Raw genomic sequence first — 24,447 nt, 5'->3', positions numbered from 1 at the left:
TAACTGTCAAAATCAGCACTGTGCCACTAGGGATCTATCTTACCACCATAAAAAGCGAGTGCACACAGAAGCTCGGGAGCTTAGAGGCACAAAGGGACAGAATGCCAGGATAGGAAGATGCATCCGCACACATATGCTTTCCTGCAATCCGCCCCTCTCTGATTTCCAGAAGAGGGCGAGGGGGGGTCTATTGAAGAATTCATTCCCCGTGGCACGAGTTCAACACCCAGCTCCTAGGCTGAAAAGCCTCCTTATGTAGCCTTGCTGTGTAGAGCACACAAAGCCTGGAGGACAGATGCTCTTCTCTCCTACAAAAGAAGAAATCCAAGTGGCAGAGGGAAAACATAGTCTTCACACTGGGCAGGGTGGTGGTAAAAATAAAGGGGCCGTGTCTAACAGGGCGTATGGCACTCAGCTTGGGTGAAGGCTTTTTATTCTTCCCCACAGAGCATGCCACAGGGAGAGCCAGACACCAGTTTTACCTGGATGAACGGAGGGGGAAATCAGCTCTTCCGGACGCGCTCTCCAGTGAACAAGTATTTTCGGGCGGGAGGGGTGGGGTGGGGGGAGGCAATGAAAAAGACAAAGGAACAGACGTCGCTAAAACCCACAACATTTGCTGAAGTCAATTTCCAGGTTTCACCGGGGGCGTTTTAAAAGATTAAAAAAATAAAATAAAAACAGCAAGACTCACGCTAATGTCACTCCCCGTTCTTTCATTCTGGTCCTCCGAGGTGGCACTGAGCTCCCGGGGGTGGAGGTGGACACACACTCACACACACACACACACACTCACACACTCACACACACACTCACACACACACAAAGGCCGCCGCCGCTCCCCGCGCGCATCCTCCGGCGCTGAGGAATGCGGGCTGGACGGAGGAGGAGGGCTCGGAAAACATTTGCACCGACGCTCACCCACAACCACAATAATTTATCTTTGCTCCGCGGGAAGGTCAGCTCGGGTCTGACCCCCCCCTCCCGGCCCCCAGCAGCCGGTGCATCCCCCGGGGTCAGGGCCGCGGCGAGGCGCGGAGGACGAGCCAGTTCCGCCGGCCGCGCTGCCCACGCCCACGCCCACCTGTCCGCCCGGCTCTGCAGCTCCGGGCCCGCCCCACCCGCCAGGACGCCCGCGCCGCCGCGGGGCAAGCCCAACGCCACACCTCAGCCTGCCCAGGGCGGACCGGGCCACAAGCGGCGCGGATCGGGTCTGATCGGATCGGATCGGAGCGGAGCGCAGCAGCCACGCGCGGAGCGGATCGGAGCGGATCGGATCGGAGCGGAGCGCAGCAGCCGCGCGCGGATCGGATCGGAGCGGATCGGAGCGCAGCAGCCGCCCCCCCCCCCACAACCCCGAGCGCGCGGCACCTAGCAGCGCGGCGCGCGCGCACACGCACGCACGCACACGCGAGAGCGAGCGTCGGGGGCGCGCACGGCCGCGCGGCGCGCACGGCGGGCGGGCGGGGATGGTGAGGCTGAGGGCGGGGGCTGCGGAGGCGGCGCTCGGCGGGCGCACCGGCCGCGGCTGAGGCTGAGGCTGAGGCGGGCGGAGGCGGCGCGGGCCGAGCCCGGCGGAGGAGGACGCGCGCGCGCGGCGGCGGCGGCGGCGGAGGAGGAGGCTCCAGGCGGCCTGCGGTGCTCGGGGCCCGGCCGGCCGGCCGCGGCGAAGGCAGGGGAGGAGCGGAGCGGAGCGGAGAGGAGCGGAGCGGCCGCCCCGCCGCCGCCGCCGCCGCTGCAGCCACCATGTCGGCGGGCGGCCGCGACGAGGAGCGGCGGAAGCTGGCCGACATCATTCACCACTGGAACGCCAACCGGCTGGACCTGTTCGAGATCAGCCAGCCGACCGAGGTGAGCGCCGTGGCGGGAGGGGCCGGGGCCGGGGCCGGGGCCGGGGGGCGCGGCGCGCGCAGGCCGGAGACGCCGAGGCCGCGGGAGGGGAGGCAGAGCGCGGCTTCGGTCCCCGGGCCGCCCCTCCCCCGCCCGCCCGCGCGCCAGCCCGCGGATCCGCCCTCGCCCGCGTCCCCCTCGGCCTCCGCCCACCGTGCCGGCCACCAGGGTCCCAAGGGGCGCTCGTCCTTGTCGCCTCTTGCCGCGCCCCGCCGCCCGGGCGGGGTCCAGGGCTGCTCGGTGGCCTGCAGAGCGGAGCGGGGCGGATCGGATCGGAGCTGGCGGGCCGGCCTGCCGGCCACCTGCAACCGCCCGGGGACGCACCTGGACGTGCACTCGTGTCCCCGGGTCCCCTCCCCACCACGTGTGCACCGCACCCGGGGTCGCCGCCGGGACCGCTTTCCTAGCCGCGTACCCGTGTGCTCCCGCCCCGCTTGGCGCCCGCGGGACTCCACCTGTGCCCGCACAAGCCACCTGTGCCACCCGGCCCCCACCTGGCAGCGCACCGGGGACCCCCTCCCCCGCCAGCCCCGCACGCACACACACACACACACGCGCGCGCGCGACACCCTCCCCAGGCCCAGGGCTTCCCCCGCCGGCTCCGCCGGGCGGACAGTGAGTGTCCTGGTCGCCGCCAGTTTTCTTTGATGGCGTCTTCCCAGTGTCGGGACGCGCCGATCCCGGCCCCTCCGAGGCACGTGACCGAGCGGCCGGCCGGCCGGTGCCCGCGGCGGTGTGAGCGAGCCCCGCGGTGCGCCCAGCGCGCGGGTGTGCGCCCGGGCCTGGCCGTGCACGGTGGCGGGGGCCACCCCTGCCCTGCTGCAGCCCGGGGCAGCCGCAGTTCCGATCGGGGCTGCGGGAGGGGTTCCCACCGGTTCTGGGGGTGGCGTGCACGCAGGTGTCCCGCCGCTTAGTGAGTGCCCCGGAGGTTGTGCGGGCAGAGCTGGGGTGTCTGGCGGGAAGCCTCTTGTGACAGCGCGGGGAGAAGGACGGGGAAGAGGAGGAGGAGGACTAGCACTGCGCAGCCCCACACTTTACCCGGGATTTGTGACGGATCAGGAAATAGCTCTACTTTTGATCTGTTATTAAAAAAAAAAAAAAAAAAGGTGCTTGCTGAAATACAGCAGCAGCGCTTAGCCGCGAAGGTGTGCATGTGTTAGGTAGGTTTGGCACAGTCTCTGCCGGTGTGATCGCCTTCGTTCTTGGCTTTCCCCCTTTGCCTGTGGAGGGGGAGGCGTTCTCTTCCTCTCCTGGCTAGCACACTTGACCTAGTTAGGGCCCTTCCTCTGGAGCTCTAATTGACAAGCTAAGGTAAATGACTAGGTTCAGGTTGCCAGTTGAACACCGCGATGTTAGGTTGACTCCTGATTCATAATTCGCCTTCTACAATGGTTTTACGACTTAGGTTTTAGTAAGCACATTTACCGTGTAGTTAGTGTTCATTCATACATGTTCTTTAGAAATTAGCCATCTAGTAATTTAGCTTCAGCATTTTATCTTGTCTTTCAGAATAATTAGCTTGATTTTTTTTTTAATGGCAGGATAAGGTTTGCAGGTGAATATTGCTAGTCATGCTTATTCTTTTTCTGTGCTTTGAGAGTTCTGGAGTATGGTTAAGGAGAGGTGTCTTTTCAGTCGAGAGGTAGTATTCAGCTCAAGGTTTAGACTTAAACTGAGACGTTAACGTTGAAGCACTTCAAATAAAGTATATTTGATTTAATTTGACTCTGTTTTTATAAGAATTAAGTTGAAACTTTTACGTATCGTTTTGGAGATGTGAGCAGTTGTTAAAGTTGGCGTACTTTTTGGGAGTCCTCTCCCCTCCCCCAGCTACTCTGCAGGTGAAGAGTTGTGTAGACCCGGAAAGAAATTAAAGGACTTTATAAAAAGCGAGATTATCTTTTTCACACTGCATTATCCTCACTTACATCTGAACAGTTCTATTTTTAGAAGTGACTTGCAATTGAAAGCTTTCATATTGAAGTTACTTTTCCAAAAATGTCTAGTTTTTCTTAGCTTTACTGTTGTGTAATGTAATGGCTAGCTCACATTTTCTGTTTTGTTTATTGGAGAACCTTTGGATGCTATTAAAGTTATTCTGTTCTTCAATTTGAAGCTAAGCTTTATGTTTAACATATTACGTCATGAAAGTAAATTCAGTCCTCTAAGGAAAATAGTCTGAGGCCTGTAGTTTCAGCCTGGTTTGTCTAAGCTTGTTTCCGAAATTAATTTTTACCATCTAATGCTTGCTTTTTGTTCCATTTGGCTGTTAAAAATCAAGCAATTTAAGTATACCAACTCTTACTAGATCTTCAGTAAACATTGAAAAGATTCCTTGCAGAAGTTTGATTGTGGAAGATTTAAACCTTATATTTGTTTAATTGGTCCCTCTTTCATGTATGTTTGTAAGAGAGTAATGAGTTGTTTTTTTTTTTTCCTCTTGTTTATTTTTGGTATCTGTTACCATGTTTTAAACTCCATTAGTCATCCGTGACTTGGTGGGTTTTTTTTTTTTTTTTTTGCAGTTTTGATCACCACTGATAATTCTTTGCTTTCTATATCTAGCAAGATGATAAACTTGAGTTACATTTGCTTTTAAAGAAAGTTAGAATATGTTTTTGGCATCGTCCTGGTTATGTTTGCTTGTTTTTTTCTTCTTCATGTTCACACTTCTGTGTGTGAAGTGAAAAGGGTACACTTTTAAGGAGCCAGCAAGTTGCTGTTGAATATTTTTCAGTCATTCCCTTACTGGGGTCCTAGGTTCTTGTGTACTTCCTGACTAGGAGATTGATGTTAAGCTGAATTAATACCTTGACCGCCATAGAAACAAACAAACATGTTTCTTAAAGCGTTTTGGGATTCTCTTTCTTTTAAGGGTAGGGCTTTATTGCCCTAGGGATTCCCGATGATTTATGATGGCAGAGTGCCCCTATGAATCCTTTTAACTTCCCAGTACCTTTTTAGAGGGCTTCTCTGCTTGGTCACAAGTCTCACCAACACTTGTCATTAGACTTACTGGTTTTCTTGCAAAACTGCTGTCTGTCAAGATTGGTACTTAGTAAACATTTGTGGAAAGAAATATTGAATATGATTTACTTTGTGTTTGCCTTTATTCTTGACAAAGTGTGGGATAGATGCCTTATAAAAGTTTATTGAAAATCGTTTACATAATAAAGATTTCTTTTATTCTTACTTTTGCATAAAGCTTATACTAATAAACTATGCTAAATTATTGACCTTTTAGCTTCATGAGATACCTTTTGGTCATTTGTGTTTTATTTATTTGGGTTTTTTTCTTTTTTCTTTTGGCCTCAGGGAAAAATAACCCACAGTTTGTATGAACACCACATATGCTTTATTATTGGTGAACATGGCTCATTCTGACTCCTTGGTTTATCTTAGAAGTCATGTGATGATGTTACCTAAAAGATGTGTGCAAAAAATAACTTGGAGATTGCTGTCAGAGATGGACTAGGAAGTCTTCAGGGGAAGAGGTGGTGATCGCATAGCTTATTATAGCTACATCCGTGTTCTCGACTGACAGGTTGTAATATGCTTTGTCATGCAACCTAATTATGCTTGAAAAAATTTTAAGGTCACAGTGGTGGGTAAAGTAATGGTATCGGTAAGAATCTTTTTTTTTTTTTTTTTTTTTTTTTTTTGTGACTTTAAGTGAAACAGGTGGTTATTGGTGAGATTTAATATTCATAGGCCCCTTCCTCCCTCTCTCCCTTCCTCTCTTTTGTTGATTTTCAAGACACGGTTTCCCTGTAGATCAGGCTGGGCTTGAACTCACTGATCTTGTCTGCCTCTCCCTCCTAAGTGCTGGGATTAAAGACCTGTGCCAGCATGCCTGGTCATTCTGTTCTTTTTTATTGTTATTGAGATAGTCTCCCTTAAATAGCTATGGCTGGCCTGGGGCTAGTGGTCTCTAGCCGCAAGCATGCATGCTTGATTACTTTTCCTCCTTAGCTTAGTGACCTTCAGTGGTTGTTATAATCCCTTAACTGGTTAATTTTTGTGTTTAGTTAGCTCTTTCTGATTTGTCTGATGCTGTTAGGATTTTTGTTTTTGTTTTTGTTTTTTTTGGTCTCATCAGTAAGAAATTTCCCAGCACTCTGGAGGCAAAAAGCAGGCAGATTTCTGTGAGTTCTCTAGACTAGCCTGGTCTACAGAGTGAGTTCTAGGACAGCTAGGGCTGTTACACACACACACACACACACACACACACACACACACACACACACACACACACACACACACCCTGTCTCAAAAACAGAGACACAGAGAGAGATTGAGATTATTATAACAGTTTCAGATGATATCATGTCCAGATTTTTTTTTTTTTTTTTTTTTTTTTGCAGGTTAATTTCTAACAGTTAGCTGATTGAACTGTTTAAACAACTTGTTTTCCTGGAAAATTCTGACTTGTGTAAAATGCTTCATACCCCGTATTTTTATTTGAAATTCACACATAAATGAAAGTCAGAGATTTATACTCCCCGTTTTTTCCGCTTGCAGTCATATACTTAGGTACTGTTTGACTCTGCTAATGGGAAGAAGGGAAAAGTAATGTTGACAAGGAAATGTCTCTCATGGTAGCCAGTTCTTAGATTCCGTGCTCCTGCGGCATGCTAGCTGGCTGTCTTTTGGCACAGTTCCTACACATGTGGCATGGATAACAATCTGGTTGGTGTCTTCGAACCTGCCAACCAGGTAGGTGTCCCTTGCCTCCTGCAAGCATCACCAATGGCTGTTCTCTGGGAGCGCAGCTCTGTCTTGAAGTCCTGAGCAATTTTCCATACCAGATAATTAATGCTGGGAGGGGGTTTGAGAACTAACTGGAAGCTGGCATCCGGTGGTGTCTGATTCCACAGAGTGCCACAGTCCTAGGCCTGTGATGACATTTCTTCATGTCAGCATGCCAGTGACTGCTGTGAAAGATTTCCATGGCTCCTCGTTTCTGGGAGCCTGCTGCTGGTGAGTGTGTGCACAGTGCGCTCTGCCCCAGTCACAGGCTTACCTGGCCCTCTCAAGCTGGTGCTAGGCAGCTAGATTAGCACTGGTGTTGGTGGTGAACTTAGGTTCATAGGTTAGAATGGCACTTAGGCCAGTTCTAATTCATTGTTCTGTCCCCATTGTTGGCCCAGTGGAATATGCATTTTGCAAGTGTATTTTTTTTAATGGAACTTTAACCGTGATTAAATGACAACAGTAGATTATCTGTAGAAGTTGGCTTTCATGTTGAAAAAAAAAAAATGGGAACCATATTAGAATATAGTACTAAGTTGGTGGAAGCTTAAACAAGTTTATTGTTATGCTATTGTGGGTGAATTGAGTAATTGTAATCTGTATAGTATTACTGATAGACATTGGTTATTATTCTGGTAGCACATGTTTGTTTTTAAACAATTTTGCCTGACTTAAACTTGGAGGTATTGTCAGAAAATTATATAATAAATATATATAAACTTACTTTCCTTTATTATATAAAGTGGAAATCTATGTTTAAAAAAAACTGCAGTGTTTTAGTAGAAAGTTATTTCTACATTAGGGAGAGCACTGGTTTTTGTTGAGAAGTTTGGGGTTTCTATATAACCTAGCAGAGGTTATATGTAGACTTAATCTCATTTACTTAGAAGATACCTACAAGGATCGGTATATGTACTTGGCTTGCATTTGTACTTATAAGATAGGTACTAAGAAGTGTTCCTACATACACCACATACATACCTACATACAATCTACATACATCCCATCGACTCTTTATCAGTTCTGGGTAGGTTAAGTGTTTGCTAGCACTGGCATCCTGATAAGGCCTGAAATCCCCAGGTGGCCTGCCTGCTGGTGTGTCTTCTACCTGGAATTGATGGTAGGTGTCTACATGCTATCAAGGATGGACTTTGTTTATTCGCGAGCACATTTTTCTTAACATCTCTGCTCAATTTGAAATCCAAAGTCCAAAATGTTCCAGAAGCCAAAACAGTGTGAATGCTAACAAGCTTTCACAAGTGGAAAAATCAACATCTGTCCTCATGTGACAGGTTGTAGCAAAACTACAGGCACATGAACATACTGTATAGAATTACATGCAGGCTCTTAATAAAGTGTGACATAAACAAGTAAGTTTGACGTTTAAATCCACGCTCTATCCCCAAGATATCTTACATACATGCAGCTATTATAAAACTCAGAGAAACAGGAGCTCTGAAGCAGTTTTGATCCCAAGCACTTAGGAGTTCAGAACTATATTAAAGTTGTCTGAGAGATGACTGTAAGTGTGATTGACAGTGTTTGCTGGTCTCAGGTTATCTTGGTTTAGATTTCTTTCCCCTATCCCTGGCTTGGGTTTTGTTCCAGCAACAATGACAACAAAAATTCACTCTCAGTTTTGCACACGTTACCTGCCCACATCACATGATTTAGAGAGTGAATATACTCAGTCAAGTGAAGCTAAGCACTAGGCAAATGCTTCCTTGTAATGCTGGACAGTAGTTTCCTCATACAAGTTGAGCCTAAAACTTATATGAGGAATATGAGCCTGCATCATTCAAGTTTACAGGAATGTGTCAGGAGTGAAGCTGTTTAGAGACTTGTGAGTGTATGTGTGTGTGTGTGTGTGTATCTTACCTTGAAAATGTCACTGGGTTGCAGGAGGGTGACTATTCTGAACACTGTGACTTAAGCTGGATGCTGTTAATTACAGCAGGAAGGCATAGACTGGCATTTTTTCCCCCTGCTAGCTCTTTGGTAGTCAGAGCAGACTGGGTAGAACTGTCTTTACACTTACTGCCCCTTTGAACTTGCTGGAGTTTGCTGACCTTAGACAAGCAATTCTAGACCTTTTCCCACAGGTAGGTGTGTGTGTGTGTGTGTGTGTGTGTGTGTATTTGTTTGCGTTTGCGTTTTGTTAAGATGAAGTCAGACTGAGAACATGATTCAGTGGGGTCTAGCTCTGTGGTGAGGAATGTGTTGTTTCCAGGTTGGGAAGATGTGTTCCAGAGAATGCCGCTTAAGAAAGTGTGATTTTCAGGATAGAGAAGTCTGACCTGCCAGATGATGCCATTTGTACAGGAGTCCTTTCTGTACTTTGTCAGGGATGTGCTCCTGGTTCCCTGCTGCTTGGCTTCATGTGCTCTGTTACAGGGAATCAGATGGGGCTGGAGAGGCTGCTCTTCCAAAGGACCTGGGTCTGATTGCCAGCATCTGTTTGGCAGCTCACAACAGTCCGTTAACTCCAATTCCAAGGGATGGGATGTTCTCTTAGGCAGGAATGCCCTGCACATGTGTAGTACACAGTCATACATGCAAGCACAAATACACAATAAAACACATACACATAAGACAATAAAAATTTTAAAAACTTAAAAAAGAAAAGAAAATGCCGTCCTTTGCATTCCTGTTAATCCTGAGAGAGAAGTTCATTTTATGTCTGTTCAGAGTGCGCTGTGTACTAAGACTTGTTGGCTTTCTTCTTTGTTCTAATGAACTTTATTATAAAAGAAACTTGGAAGTAAGCACAGATATTACACACCCAAACAAACCAGATCCAAAGTCTCTACAAAACTTCATGAACTTAACATACCGTTAGAATCAGCATCTGGAGCAGATGCTGCAAAACTCCACGTTGAAGTTTGTATTTTCAGTGTTGACTATGTTTTATGTACTTAGCCACCACCAAAACAACAAAAATCCATAGCAGACTTAGAAGTAGAAAAACAAGTAGTTTTAAATCTTCCCTCATAGCCTGTGTCCATTACTTGCACTCGGCCCTTCCTCGTCCCCATATTTAGCCTTTTTTTGTTCTCTTTCCTTCATGGTTTAATGTACCCTTAGGTATATTTGTTTACCTTATAGAAATATTCTTGTCTAGAGTCCACATAGGAGAAGGGATATGTGGTTTATTTCTTTCTGAAGGTTTGTGACCTCACTTAATCTTCCATTTCCATTCAGTTTTCGACAGCATTAATAAACTTTTCTCTAGAGCTGAGAGGTTTTCAGTTTTTTCATTACCTGCTGTTGATGGGACGGCTGTGCTGACCCCGCTTCTTAGCTATAGCAATAAGGCAGCAGGAGAGCATGGTGCAGGTACCTCTGTGGAAGGGCGTGGACTGCCCTGGGTATATGGCTGGGAGTGAAATGGCTGATTTCCACAGTGGCTGTATTAGTTTATCCTTCTACCATAATGAGTAAGGGGACTTTTCCTTAATGCTCTCCAACGCTTATTGTCAGATTTGTTTATTTTTGGTGTTTGCCTGCATGTATATCTGTGTGAGGGTGTCAGATCCTCTGGAACTGGAGTTACAGATAGTTGTGAACTGCAATGTGGATGCTGGGAATTGAGCCTGGGCCCTGTGGAAGAGCAGCGGGTGCCCTTAACCGCTGAGCCATCTCTCCAGTCCCATTCTGACTGGGGTGAAGTAGTATTTCAAGAATAGTTTTAAGGCCGAGCATTGGTGGCACACGCTTTTAATCCCAGCAGAGGCAGAGGCAGAGACAGGTGGTTCTCTGTAAGTTTGAGACCAGTCTGGTCTACAGAGCTAATTCCAGGACAGGCTCCAAAGTAATACAGAAAAAAACCTGTCTAAAAAAAAAAAAAAAAAAAAAAAGCTTTAATTTTCATTGCTGTGATGACCAGGGATAGTGAACATTATTAGAAATAGTTATTGGCCTTTTGTATTCTTTAACCATCTATTCATCATTTCTTGATTGGAGTTTTTTTGTTTTGATATTTGATTTTGACAATTCTTTGTAAATTCTGGATATTAGCCTCTTGTCTGAAGTGTAACTGGTCAGATTTCCTCCCATTCAATGGCTGTCTGTTAACTCTGCTGATTGTTTCCTTTGCTGTACAGAAACTTTATTTTTTGTGTAGTTACTTGGGGTTATTTCCTGAGCCATTGGTGTTCTATTTAAAAAGTCCCTGCCAACCCCGATGTCTTAGTGTTGAATGATGGCATCACTCTGAAGGCCTGAGCTTTTCTTAGTGTCTAGTTTCTACAGTGTGATTCCTAGAGGAAACAGAACAATGTAGCTGTTATAGGAAATCATCACATATTTAAAGCCTGTTTTATTTTGAAATTGAATAACCACCTACAAGCATGCTGAGTATAAAATCTAAGATACTGACTGCCACTTTTACTCATTGTAATTTTTGGCCACCTGTACTAATGCCAATACATGGGAGAGGCTAATACTGTCTAACTATTGCAAAAATACCTTATTTAGATGATCCAAAAGAGCCACAGGATACGCTAAGATTTTGGTGGACAACAATTTGTAAGCTATGCCCTAAATAAAATATTTAGAGATGCCTCTACATGTCTTTGTCTTGCGGCTCAGTGATAATACGCTTGCCTAGCTTGCACAACTCTTGGATTTAATCTCTAGCAGTATAGCATTGATGATGTGTATCCTAAAGTTTGACTTCTGTGAATGACGTTTTCAAGGGGGCCTGTAGCATAAATGTGTAATTTATTTTAAATGAACATGGGTCTTATGGGAGAGTGAATTGAAGCATTACTTTTAGACATGTTTCCTCACTTTCTGTGTCTTAATGTACTCCATTTTAATTTTTAGTTACTAGTGATACAGTGTAAGCATTTTCTTTTTTTACACATCCTTGTTACTCAGTAATATTGGCCATGCCTAGTCACAGCAGTGACCATCACGTTTTATTAAGTTTGAAGATATGACCCAAATCACTCCTCTGTAATTTGTTGTAGTCTCTGGGCCCATTTTCAGGGTGCATGGGGAGCAGAGTGTCAGTGTAGTCAGGGTCAGCGTGAGTGTAAGCACGATGCCAGGTCTCCTTGTCTAATGTTGATTGAGTTCTGGCACTCGGTTGATCTTGTTTTCTAATTGAAGTAGCTTCTCTCTCTCTCTCTCTCTCTCTCTCTGTCTCTCTCTCTGACATAATATTCTAATCATGACTTCTCCTTCCCCAAGATCCTCCTTGCCTCCCTCCCCCCAACTTTTTGTTGTTGTTTTTTCTAGACAGACCATGCTGGCCTCAAACTCACAGACATGCACCTGCCTTTGCCTCCAGAGTGCTGGGATTAAAGGCGTGCACTACCGCTATCTGGCCAAACTGCCCTTTTACTAAGCTCTCCTCTCGGAAGCAGAGACTCTGAGTTATGCCCATTCTTGGCTGGCTGTAGACATGCCCTTTTCCCTCGCTTTAGAGCATGTCACACGAGAAAGACAGCCATACAAGCACAGACAGCTATCATGAATATTTGGAATTTTAGTGCTTTGATTTCTGACTGGCAACATTTAAACTTCCCTTATTTTTATCTAGTGGCAACTTGTTTCCCAACAGTATATTATACTGTTAATTCCTGGGTGTTTTATAAGTATCTTTGGCTATTTGGATACCTGTTATTTAGTGTTATAGATGTATTGATGGCATATTATTTTTAAAAAGTGAAAAAAGCTTATTATTAAACATTCAGTTTACTTAAGAGGAGGAGGCTGTCATGAGTACCATGGACAGTGATTTTTACTGCATGTAATATTTAGGATTTCAGTGTGTGAAACTGTCAAGTTTGGCAGAGCTGACCTTGTTGAGTTCATGGTACAGTTATTGTGATTTTTATGGCAAGTTTGTCATAAAATGTAAGTTTTTAAAAATTAAATTCATGAAATTGTTTTGGACAATATCAGGGATGGAGAAATTGAAGAGTATTAAATCAGGAAGAACATTGACATACTTGTTATTTATGGCTGATTGTTAGAGAATACTCTTGCATACTGTTAGACTTGAAGTGGTTAATGGGTGTCCATTGTAGTTATATATTTAAAGGTGCTGGTTTTCTATTATAAGATGCATGCGTTAGATATTTGGAAATACTAAAGAAACAAAAATAACAAATTATCCAGTGGTTGCTGTCCAAAGAAATTCTTCATTGACTTTCAGAGTTTCTTGCAGGATTTTATTTTACTTAGGGATGGGAGAGTACATGTTACATCTGGCTAATCATTTCCATTTTAGCTTGTAGTGAGTCATATTTCTTAGCTGCATCTGTCAAGGGTTTAGTTATTAAAACAGGCCCAGGTTATTTGGAAATGGCACTCCACGCTTCATGAGGCCCCGTGTGTGTCATGGCTGTCGTGTGTTTGCTACGTGTAACCTCCTTCAGTTATCAAGAACTGTGCCAGGGACACAGCCAGTCAGCCATGCGGCAGTAGTCTAACTACACCGGCTGTTAGTGTGTTTGTAATCCCAAAGCAGTGTTCAAAGGTTTTACAGGAAGGTAATTTATTAATAAGTTAGAACTGAAGAATTATAGATATGATGCAGTAACATGTCTTTTCTGTTTAGTTCACGTTCTATGTGTGCACACAGACACATTTTACACATGTGCGCGGGTGTTTTTTTTTTTTTTTTTTTTTGGTGTGTGTGATTTTGTGACAGGGTTTCCTCTTTGTAACAGCCTTGTCTGTCCTGGAACTTGGTTTATAGACCATGCTGGCCTCAAACTCACAAAGATCTGCCTGCTTCTACCTCCAGAGTGCCGGGATTAGAAGCATGGGCCACCACACCTGGCTGAGTGTATTGATATTTTTTTAAGTGTGTGTGCGCACATGCGTGTGCGTACCCATGTGTAAGGGAGTATATGCCATGGCCCGCCCACATGGAAATTAGAGGACAGCTTTCAGGAGACAGTTTTCCTTTAACCACATGGATTCCTGGAAGGAATTGAACTCAGGTCATCAGGTTGATGGCAGGCACCTTTCTCTGCCAAGCCATCTTGATAGCAGTCTGTAGTATATTGATTTTTATCTTGCCTCCTAAGGCTTTATTATAGTCATCCTTTTAGATAGATTACTCTGTCTTTGACAGGCCACGTGATGTATTTTACTAACTACAGGCACAGTATATATAGCGTTATTGTATCTCCTACACAGCAGCCAGATTGTGTGAGTGGTGAATGTGTGAGCAAAACTCTAGCTCTATGACACCTTTCCTGTGCTCACTGGGGGCGGGCGTGGGGGGGGGGTTGACAGGGAGGGAGGCAGAGAAAAAAAAAGAGAGGATAAACAAGAGCCAGTGAGTTTTGACCATGCCTGTTGGGCCATGAGTGTGTGGTGTGTGCTGTAGCTTCTCTGTGGCTGTGTTTCTTTAGAACTGGCTTCTTACAGAGCTGCCCGGCCTTGCCTGAGCTAAACTGAAAACTAAGCAACCTAGAGACCCTGATTCTCCTCTCTGCTAAAGCTCAGCTAATTTGATTTCATAAAACTGTAGCATATATGACATATCAGTTTTCTTCAGGCAACACTTGAATTTTAGAGAAATTGTTTGTAGGCACTAATTTGATTGTGACTAGCAGATTCTTACTATCTACAGAGTGAATATGAGCCATTGCAAAAAGGACTAAGTTTCAAGCATGACAGTTTAGGGGTGAGCTGTCCATGAGAGCCTTCTGTTTCTGTGTGTAAGATTAGTGAAGTGTGGTGAATGGTTTTGCAGAGTGAGTCTAGGTGGGAAGTGAAATTCAACCCCCCTTCCCTTCCCTATTGGTAGGGATTCATCGGGAGTTCATTCAGTGGAGACCCTAAAGCCAGGGATGGCACCTGATATGTGTATATGCTCTTTTTATACACACAGCTCTATGATAAAGTTTAATTTATAGATTGGGGTCAGAAATTATCAATAATCTGTATTTTGAAGTCATTTTTTTTGGGGGGGGGGGTTCAAGACACAGTTTCTCTGTGGCTTTGGAGCCTGTCCTGGAACTAACTCTGTAGACCTGACTGAACTCGAACTCATGCATGCCTCTGCCTCACTTAGTTCCGGGAGGGATTAAAGGCATGCTCCACCACACCTGTTAGCACTTGCAATGTAAAAGTTATGATTTGGAGGGAGTTAGTTCAGTTGGAACAGTGCGTGCTATGAAAACGTGAGGGAGTGAATTTGAGTGCCTGTCACCCATGTGGAAGCTGGGTGCAGATGTGTGCATTTGTAGTCTCAATGCTATGGTGGAAGTGTGCAGACAGGCAGGTCCCTGAAGTTCACTGGCCAGTCACTGTACCTGTGTCTCAAAAGTAAGTGGAGGGGGAATTGAGGAGAACATTGGCCTACTGGCCCACACAGCACGCACCACACACATACATGTGCAAACAAAGCCTTAAAACTGTTTATTTCTGCAGTTATTTGGATTATAGTTTGCACATGTCACTGAATTGGTAGAAATTTAAATTACAGATAGGCAGGGCCTTCTACATAGACACTTTGTAACTCATATTACAGCAAAAATGTACGAAATGCATGTAGCTTGTTGCAAATATTAACGACTTTGGTAGCATGTCATGAAAGACACTGATGTGCTCTGGGAGTACACGCCCACTTTGTACCTGATGTGTTAAAATTTTCCTATCTGACCAACTTGGTAGACACTGCAGTGGAGGCTAGTGAGGGATAATGGAGGCCTTTCACAGGAAACAGTGACCTGTCTTTTCAGGGAGGGGGCAAACATGACTCTTGTAACAAGTGATATGAAAAGCCTGCATTTAATGAGTTTTGTGGATTAAAATTAGTTCAAGATTCTCAATCAAGTCCTTAAAGTAAAGTTGAAAGTCTCCCTTTCCCAGCAGTCCTGAACTGGCCATGTTCACTGCATGCTTTTCTTTCTGCACTTGTATTTCCATAAAGCAGCTTCCTACAAGTAGATTCTGAGCCTAGGGATTATATTTACCGAGGGGTAGCTGGATTCCAAATGATTCTACTGTACACCCCTGCCCCCTTTGTGGGAATGAATGCCCTTCCTCTAGCACTGGGCAGTGTGAGTTCGCCCTGTCTGCTTGCCAGGCAGGGGGGGCATTTTCAGAGTTTTAGATTCTTGCTCATTGTTGAGGTTGGACATCTTTTTCATGGGTAGTGCTTGCCACTTTATAAGTGAAATGCTTGTTTCTCTGTCAGGACATTGTAATTGCTGAAAAGCCTTTCTAAGGAGAATACTGATTTCCTCTCTGTATCTCTGTCTCTCCTCTCTGTCACTCTTGTCTGCTGAGTGAGGGTCTCACTGTATACAGCTCAGGCTGTCCTGGAGCTCTGTGTAGACCAGGCTGGCCTCAAACTCCCAAGTGCTGGGATTGAAGTTGTGTTCTATTACACCTGGCTCAAAAACATTGATCTCTTACCCTATGTTTACAAATGCTTTTTCCTTCTTAATAATTTAGTAATTCTGCTGTTTGCCACTCAATGAAATATGTCTCTTTATTTTTAGGATACTTGAAATGGTACTGGAAAAACTGAGGGAACACTTAGTACCACAAATAATAGCATTATCATAGCTGTAATTGTAATTGATAGTTTGTACCTTTAAAAAATTCTAATAAGTACCACATTTGTCAGAGCTTGGGCTTGGGTAGGCTTTCCCCTTCTTTTTACTTTTATTTGTCTCTTTTAATTTCATTACAAATTTTATTTCCCCATGTGCTGCACCGAGGGAAAACCTGTGTAAGTTGGTTTTCTCTTACTATCTGGGTCGCGAGGCAGCCATGGGTTGCTTGGCAGCAAGACCTTTCCTTGATGAGTCACTTTGCCAGTCAAGTCAGGCTCTGATCTGCTCAGCTGTGTGTGTGTGCTGTCTTGTTTATGTCTGTGAAGAGGGCTCCATTGAGAAAATGCCCCTGCCAGACTGGTCTGTGGGCAGGGTTGTGGGGTGTTTCCTTATGATTGATGAGAGTCCAGTTCACTTGAGCAGTGCAGGCAGTTCTTGCTGCTTACTGTCAGAAGCCAGGCTGGGTCTGCGTGGGAAGTGAGCGGTGTCCAACACCCTTAAGGCTTGAGGGCCCTGACTTCCTCCTTTTCTCTCCAAGTTGCTTTTGGTCGTGGTGTTTCATCATAGCAGTAGAAGCCTTAATTAAGACGCTGTACCACTGTGCTATTAACATTAGAAGAGTATGGGTTATAGGTAGGCTCTTTTCTTTTTTGAGATTTTTAACTGATTTTCATGATTTTGAATTTAACTCCCTGTTTTCCAATAACTACAAAAAAATTTTACCAAACTTATTTTTACTCTAAGGTGTTACAAATGTGTACATGTACATATAGACACACCCATTTCTCATACACCTCGTGTGTGTGTGTGTGTGTGTGTGTGTGTGTGTGTGTGTGAAATAAATGAACTTAAAATCCCCCAGAACCAAAGCATACACTTGCAAAGGTTAAAAAATAAGCAGCAACTGTTATAGAAATTAGCTTTATTGGTGATTATAAAGGTAGTCATGTGACAGTGTTTGGGTTTTAAGAAATATGTTGTTAGAATTTGTCTTGTGAACATCATATATGTGATACCACTACAAACCTAGATGGTATAGTGTACCACACTTGTAAGCTGTATGGCACGTGTGTATGCGTTACATGTTATATGTGTATGCATTAATGAGCTTTTTATTTGTTGTGGCACATGTATATCAAATGATAAAGTAGCCATGTTTTATTTCAGTTTATTTCCACAGACTTCATGATATCGTGTGGGGTCCTCGACAGATACCATGGGGATCAAAGTTTTGATCTGCCTGGGACAGGAAGTCCAGTTCAGCATGACTTGGTAGCCAGTGTTGGTTCAGAGGGAAAAAAATAAGAGTCCGACTTTGGTCAGTTTATTTTGGGCACATTTAAGTACAGTACAATTTGGAAAAGAGTTTCCTGATGTAATGTAGCCCTGTGTGTACGATAAAGCTCAAGGCATAATTACTTTTCAAAGTACATGTTGCCTCTCCCATGGAGATGGGCTCCACAGATAGACTGCAGGTGTCATCCTGAGGCCCAGGGAGGGTCTGGTGTGGTGTCTGTCATACAGATAGCACAAAGGCCACTAGGCTATTAACTACCTCCAGTTCTGCTGCTAGAGTCTGGGGAAGCTTGGAGATCCTGGGGGAGTCAGGTGTGGCTTGGCCCTACAGTGGTAGCACAGAGGTCACAGATGGCTACTAGCCATCTCCTTCTGGGCAGAGAACAGGTTCCTTTGAAGAGAGACCCTGCATGTTTAACAGCCTGGTTTCCCTAGTGCTTACCTCTGTGCCCTCCCCAGTAACAATATAAATTAACAGGCTGACAAAAGGTATCTCTAATGTACTTGCAGACTTCTCTCTGGGGTGCGGGAGTGGCCAAGTATTGGTTGTGCCGTAAGTGACATTTTCAGAGGAGTTACCTATTATAAAATTCGTAAAGCTCCGTGTAAAGCTGACACTGACTGCATATTGAGTGCCTCATACCACCACCAGATATAATTTCTGTCTTACTCTGTTTATCTTATTCCTAAGCATCTATCATTCATGGCACTTTCTTCTCTTGCCATCCATGATTTTTCTGTTTTTGTTTTCATGGCTTTAGAGATGATACGTTCTGAATTTACATTTCTGAGATAGGTTGTTATCTTGAACTCAAGCTCCTTGGTAGTCTATTGCTGCCTGGCCATCTCTAGGTGCAATCCAGGAATTGTAGACTAGCCTGATTGACTCACTGTGTGTGAGGAGTGGAGAGGGGAGTTGCCAGGGTAAATGGAAGGTAAATTTAGCATAGATTGCACTCCTGTGCTACTTGGAATTAGGATGTTTAAAGCGCCATCAAAGCATCACTTTGAAACAGCTCTACTTGTCCCAGCTTCAAGAGTCATGTTGGTGTTGCTTTCTGTTCCTTCTCTTACAGGAACTTCCATCTCTTTATTTGCTATTCCGTGATGATCTTGGGAGTATTTAGAGAGTACTAACCCTAAACACCTTTGATGAACCTGCTGGGAGACATGGTTTGAGGGTACCATCCTCTGCTGCAGGTCCTAGATGCTTCCTTCCTTTGAATCTGTAGTGACTGTCATGATTGCTTGTTCTGGATAATGTGTTACACATGTAGCATTAATTTAAGCGTTAGCATCAGCCCAGCTTTCCACATTCTTTCAATCGAATAAGGTTCAGAAACTTCAGGACTTAAAGACAGCCAGTGGAGTTTTCTACCTTTGGTTTTCTATCTACTCAGGAAAGCTGCTAACCTGGACAACGTACATTCATTTTAATCACTTTATAGAATTCCATTGCCTAAATAAAACATGGTTATTATTCTTATTGCTAGCCAAGAATAATTATGTTCTTATGCTTTTCCAGAGTTAAAACACAGGAATCTAAACAACATTTTTGTTTGTTACTTTCTGTACTGATAAGTTTTATTTAACCCTAATAGTGAATAACTAGGGGGAGGATTTCTGTATTCTTACTTACGAGGTACCGGCAGAGCAGGTGGACCCTTGAGGTGGTTACCAGGTCACACTTACATTTCTTTTTGTAAATAACCACAGTTACAAACTCCCCGGAACAGCCAGACCTCCTTCCTGAAATGGCTGCTGATGTATGCAGCTTACCCTTTTGTTTTCCTCAGGCCTGGCCCCAAGTGACATTCCAGTCTGCTGTGGTCATTTGGTAATGCAAACACTGCAAGAAGAAGATAGGCAGGAGCGAGGTAGTGCCAGGTACCAACTGTAGTTCAGGGTCGCTGCCTACGTGGCAAAGAAAGTGTTTAAATACTTCAGCAAGGCAGCAAGGCTTTCCGTAGCTCATAAACCCCACTGGAGAGCTTGAACGTTCATGTCTCGGGGACGACTCAAAAGTTCCAGTTCTCAGACACATGTACCTGTCTTGTGTCACTTGTGAGAGTCATTAACGTAAGAATACTTGAGAAACTGCTCAAATTTGAAACCACGGTCAGAATACTGTATGAAAAGAATTTTCAATAAAAAGAAAGTAAATATTCAAAAGTGTTTGCTAATTAGTAATAGTAAAAAGGGCAGAGTTTTGACGATATTGTTAATTCAGGTAGGTGTCGTGAAGATTTTTACACATCGAAATACATTGAATGCTGTGAATTTCGTTTTTTTTTTTTTTTTTTTTTTTTTTTTTTTGCGGCTGTAGGTGGGAACATTTTGATTATAGAGAATTCTTCAATTAACTTCCCATAGTTTAAAAAGTTATTTTGCATGGATGGAAATAGTACAAACATGGGTAAATGATAGCTTATCAACTTTAGCACATACAATTTGTATAGGGCATTATCTCTACTGAAACTTAGAAACTTCCCACCTACATATTAGATACACAAAGAGGGTTATAAAGATAAGTTTTAATGCCTTCTCCCTCTACTTGGGTTTTCTTTTGGGTATTAGAGAGCAGAAAGGAGCTGATCTCAGGCACATGGTTGTCTGACACATGATGCAGCTGTATTTAAAAGGCATGCCAGCTGTGCTCTGTTAGTTTGCTGTAATTTCTGGAAGACCCAGAGCAAGAGCCAACAGTTCTATTTAGGCTTGCTAACCTTACACTGCACCAGCTCTCACCCCGTAATTGGTGGCCTTCTTGCCTGTAGAACATGTTCATGATTAGCCCAATCCCAAAGGGACTGCAGCTGGTGTATGCCTTGCCAGGTCTGTGTCCCAATTCCTGGTATCCGCAGCCTCCCACTAACGCACTAGGGAGAATCCCTGGTAGATAGGCTACACTGGACACGTCCAGGGACACTCTGGGCTGGAAAGAGACTTCATGCACCACTACTTCTGCTGTAATTCTCTGCGTTTATGTCCTTGCTGACTCCATTCAGATACCACAGTGCTGTTATTTATACAGTATTCTCCCTGTGTATGTGGCTGCACACCAGAAGAGGGCGCCAGATCTCACTACAGATGGTTGAGAGCCACCATGTGGTTGCTGGAATTGAACTCAGGACCTCTGGAAGAGCAGCCCGTGCTCTTAACCCCTGAGCCATCTCTCCAGCTCCCACTTCTTGTTCTTTAACTGAGTATTATTACTTTATTGACATCTGCAGGAAAGGATGTGGATTGGGGAAGACTGGAGAGGTTTATTGGTCACTGAGTGAGAAGGGAAGCTATAAGCATAAATAAAGGCCAGGGTGTACAGGCATTTGCCACTGGGCCGATGACACAGTCTCATACCTGGAGCCTCGTTGGAGGAGGGCAGAGGGAGCACAATGCTATGTGTGCATCTCCGCCTTTGCTTCACCCCTAATTGGTTTCTGATTTAATAATTAGATGCAGAGGGTGAACAGAAAGAGGAATCTGTGGCACCAATAGCACAGTTAAATCTTTGTTACTGCTAGAGACGTGGGTGTGACCTGTCCTTTGGGATTTTGTTGGTGATTACTGTATTTTTTAAGAAAATAAAAGGAGGCTCAGAGTTGCATGAACTTCAGAATGTGAAACCAGACACCTTAGCTGGAATTCCACCATGGCATTTCTCCATAAGATTTGAGATATGTCTGAAATGTTTATTCAGTGTGATAATTCATATAGAAAGTTAGTTAAACTGTCGGACTTTGGCAGTGTAGGTATGGGTTTTAATTCTGTTAGGGTGGCATTTTCTCCTAACACAAGCTGTCGTCCTTGAACACCCGTCTCCCTGCATCCCCTCCCAAGTGCTAGGATTGCAGACATGTATAGCTGTATACCCAATGGTGAGATCTTGAGGTGGGGTTTAGTAATAGTGTCTGTTGAACAGCATGGCTTTAAAGACATAATGAAACAATGCTATGCCTGGCACTGGCTGAGACCTCAGTAAATGTCAGCTGCTGCTGATACCAGCTGCTCCCAACCCTTTGTTTTAGATGTGAGAGGTGAGACAAGGAGAAACTCCAGCGGTCCTCAACCTTCCTAATGCTTCACTCGTTTAACACACTTCCTCAAGTGTGCTGACCCTGACCATAGAATCGTTTTCATTGCTACTTCATAGCTATAACTCGGCTTTCTTAGGTGACCCCTGTGAGAGGGTTCTTCGAACCCCGGTTTAGAACCCCCAACCATTTCTTCTAAGATATTTATGATAAACATTTGGAAAAAGATGGATAGTCTTTTCATTTGTTATTGCTAAAAAGTTGAGTATTTTCAGAGTAACTTCTCCAATAACATTTTGTTTTCTTGTAGGATCTGGAGTTTCATGGAGTCATGAGATTTTATTTTCAAGACAAAGCTGCTGGAAACTTTGCGACAAAATGCATCCGGGTATCTAGCACGGCAACCACTCAAGATGTGATTGAAACACTGGCAGAGAAGTTCCGCCCTGATATGCGCATGCTGTCCTCTCCCAAGTACTCCCTCTACGAAGTGCATGTCAGTGGAGGTCAGTGGAGGCTGTGTCCTGACCTGGGGTCAGTAGTTTGTGCTGTGTGACAATCAGGTTTCAGGGTTACTTACTGCTCATACCTCTTTTTCTTTCCCTCAGCCAACACAGGGGCTGGCAGGGTGGCAAACTCTTCAAGTCTGAGAAGAACTCAAGTTCTTGCACATGGTTTATTAAAAGTTATGATAAATGTATTTTATACGATTATTTCTTTAAATAAGTACCATTAACATTTCACTGTAACTTTCACCCAACATATCTGTCTTGTGTATCAATGCTATTGTGTGCTACATGCTTTTGTAGGAAATCTCAGGTGTAGATGATAATGCCATGATTACTTATAACTCAGTTAAATATTGTGTAGATCAAGTGCCATCATATTTTTACCTTCTGTAAACAGCACATTTTATTCTCTGGGGACAATAGGTCATCTTGAGGAATCTCCTTGTATATTTTTTTTTTTTTTACCTTCTATTCGTTTTTAACTTTAGCAGTTGTTGTGTGAGACATGAACAAATATTTACTCAGCCCAGATAGAGAATCACCAACAGACCAGAGTCCAACTTGTTGAACCACTGAGATTTTTTTTTTTTTTTTTTTTGGTTTCTTAGATGAATATTAGTGAGAGTCTATTTATAAGAGCAGACATGACTCAAAGACAGCTATATCACAAAAAGCCTCTTCCAGCATGGATGACAACTCTTGAAAGCCGAAAACCCGGAGCACAGCATACATCACAACTGTTCTCCACTTCTTGTACAGAGATAGTGTCTGAGAATGTCTCCTGGCTTCAGATATGATTGTAGAGAGAGGTAGGGGCCTAGCAAGTCAGGTCAGTTTTAGGGACTGCTGAGCTCAAGGCCCTTTCCTGTAGGGATGGAATGTTTGACCTCCCTTTGGCAGACTCTTTTGTCCTAATGTACTTTCCTCCAAGATGAACGTTTTCTCTCTTAGGAAATGGCTGTGTATCAGCAGGTAATAAAAGTGTCTTGCAACTTGATACCACGAGTTAGGCTGACTAGAAATGCATAGATGTAAACTTTTTTTTTTTTTATAGCTACTTTTAAAAATGTGTGAATTACGAGAAAAACGGCTAAAAAGGGTTATGTGCGGCACAAACCCCAATTTCAGTACCTCTTAATTTTAAGCTATGGAGTTTTTAAAACAATAGATTTTCCTGCATTTTTATGTAGACAGCTTTCTTTGTAAATTTGAAATAAGACCAAAATGTTTCTGATATGTGGGATTTTCAAGGGTTATAAACACCCTTTTCCAGGAATGTATAATATGGTCCATATTTGTTCATTACTTTTATAAGCATATTTCCTGCCTAAGTGATAGATACCCAGACTGAAGTCAGAGAGTGTTCTCAGTTTAGCATGATTTTCTTCCATCTGCAAATTTCTAAAACTGTGTTACCAAGGAGAGAAACTGGTGTCCAGTCTGTGCCGGTTGGTTATTGGAACCCTACCACTAAGGGCCTGGGATAGATAATAGGAGAGCTTAGAATGTGAGCATGCCAGGCACAGTGCCCACCACAGAGCTGGCACCTCCTCCAGCCTCAGTGTCTCCGTAATCTTTGGAAGCTCTCTCACCTGCAAGTCCATGTGTTCTGTGGACTCAGGTGGTCTTTATAAAGTCATGAATGAAAGGAAAGCTACACTTTATTTCATTCTCGATTATAGCGGCTACCTAGGCTTGCGCCTCCTGACCCTGGTGGACTTCTCTGACACAGTGCTTTCTTTTGCACCCACGTGATACTGGCGGGGGTTGCAGCAGACTGCTATAGACCAGGAGCCCACAGGGAGCCGTGGTGGACAGCACTCACACACACCGGAGCTCACTCGTGGCCCGCTCTCCCCGGGCACCCTTCATGGCTGCTTTGCTTTTGTGGGCTTCAGTCATCAGGGAAACTCGCTTGATTGTTTGTTTGTCTGTTTAATGTTACCGGGGAAGAAGGCACATGTCATGATTGTGTGTGGAGGGTGGAGGACAGTTTCATGAAGGGAAGGCACCCATTACTTGACAGGTGATGGGCCTGTGCCGTTTCTTGATAAGGACAATCTGGTGAATCACTGGGGTTGTATGCACCATTAACATGATTTCCTTTTCTTTTAGTTGCATATGGGATATGCATCTCTTTAGCTTTCTCAGTTAGATCAGAAGAAAGCAAGGATTCTTTCCTGGTCAGTGTACCGAACCTATGGTGACAAACACATTGGCTAGCAGCAAAATACCCAACTAATTAAAACATATCACCTGGTCAGTGGCAGCAAAATACCCAACTAATTAAAACATATCACCTGGTCAGTGTCTAGCATGGTAGAACAGTAGCAACAAGGTGCTGAACCAGTTAAAACTGGTTTAAAATGATAAACAATATATCTCAATCTATGAGCAGGTAATTGAGAGACTAAAGTACTTTATGTACATAAA

General features: G+C 44.3%; 1 protein-coding gene across 4 annotated transcripts in view; it reads left to right on the top strand.

The window, feature by feature from the left end:
• The first annotated feature begins 1,695 nt into the window (after positions 1 to 1,695).
• Positions 1,696 to 24,447, top strand: part of Afdn (afadin, adherens junction formation factor) — a 92,137-nt gene continuing 69,385 nt past the window's right edge. For all 4 annotated transcript variants that reach the window (XM_051206083.1, XM_051206081.1, XM_051206080.1 and 1 more), the window contains exons 1-2: positions 1,696 to 1,851; positions 21,816 to 22,011. In XM_051206083.1, coding sequence (XP_051062040.1) covers positions 1,747 to 1,851; positions 21,816 to 22,011 — 301 coding nt within the window. In that variant the 5' untranslated portion in view covers positions 1,696 to 1,746. The remainder of the gene's footprint in view (positions 1,852 to 21,815; positions 22,012 to 24,447) is intronic.

This window comes from Phodopus roborovskii, unplaced genomic scaffold, assembly GCF_943737965.1.
Source record: "Phodopus roborovskii unplaced genomic scaffold, PHOROB, whole genome shotgun sequence".
In the NCBI taxonomy this organism is placed as follows: Eukaryota; Metazoa; Chordata; class Mammalia; order Rodentia; family Cricetidae; genus Phodopus; species Phodopus roborovskii.
The sequence above is the reverse complement of the archived record's forward strand: the minus strand, read 5'-3'. Positions and strand labels throughout refer to the sequence as shown.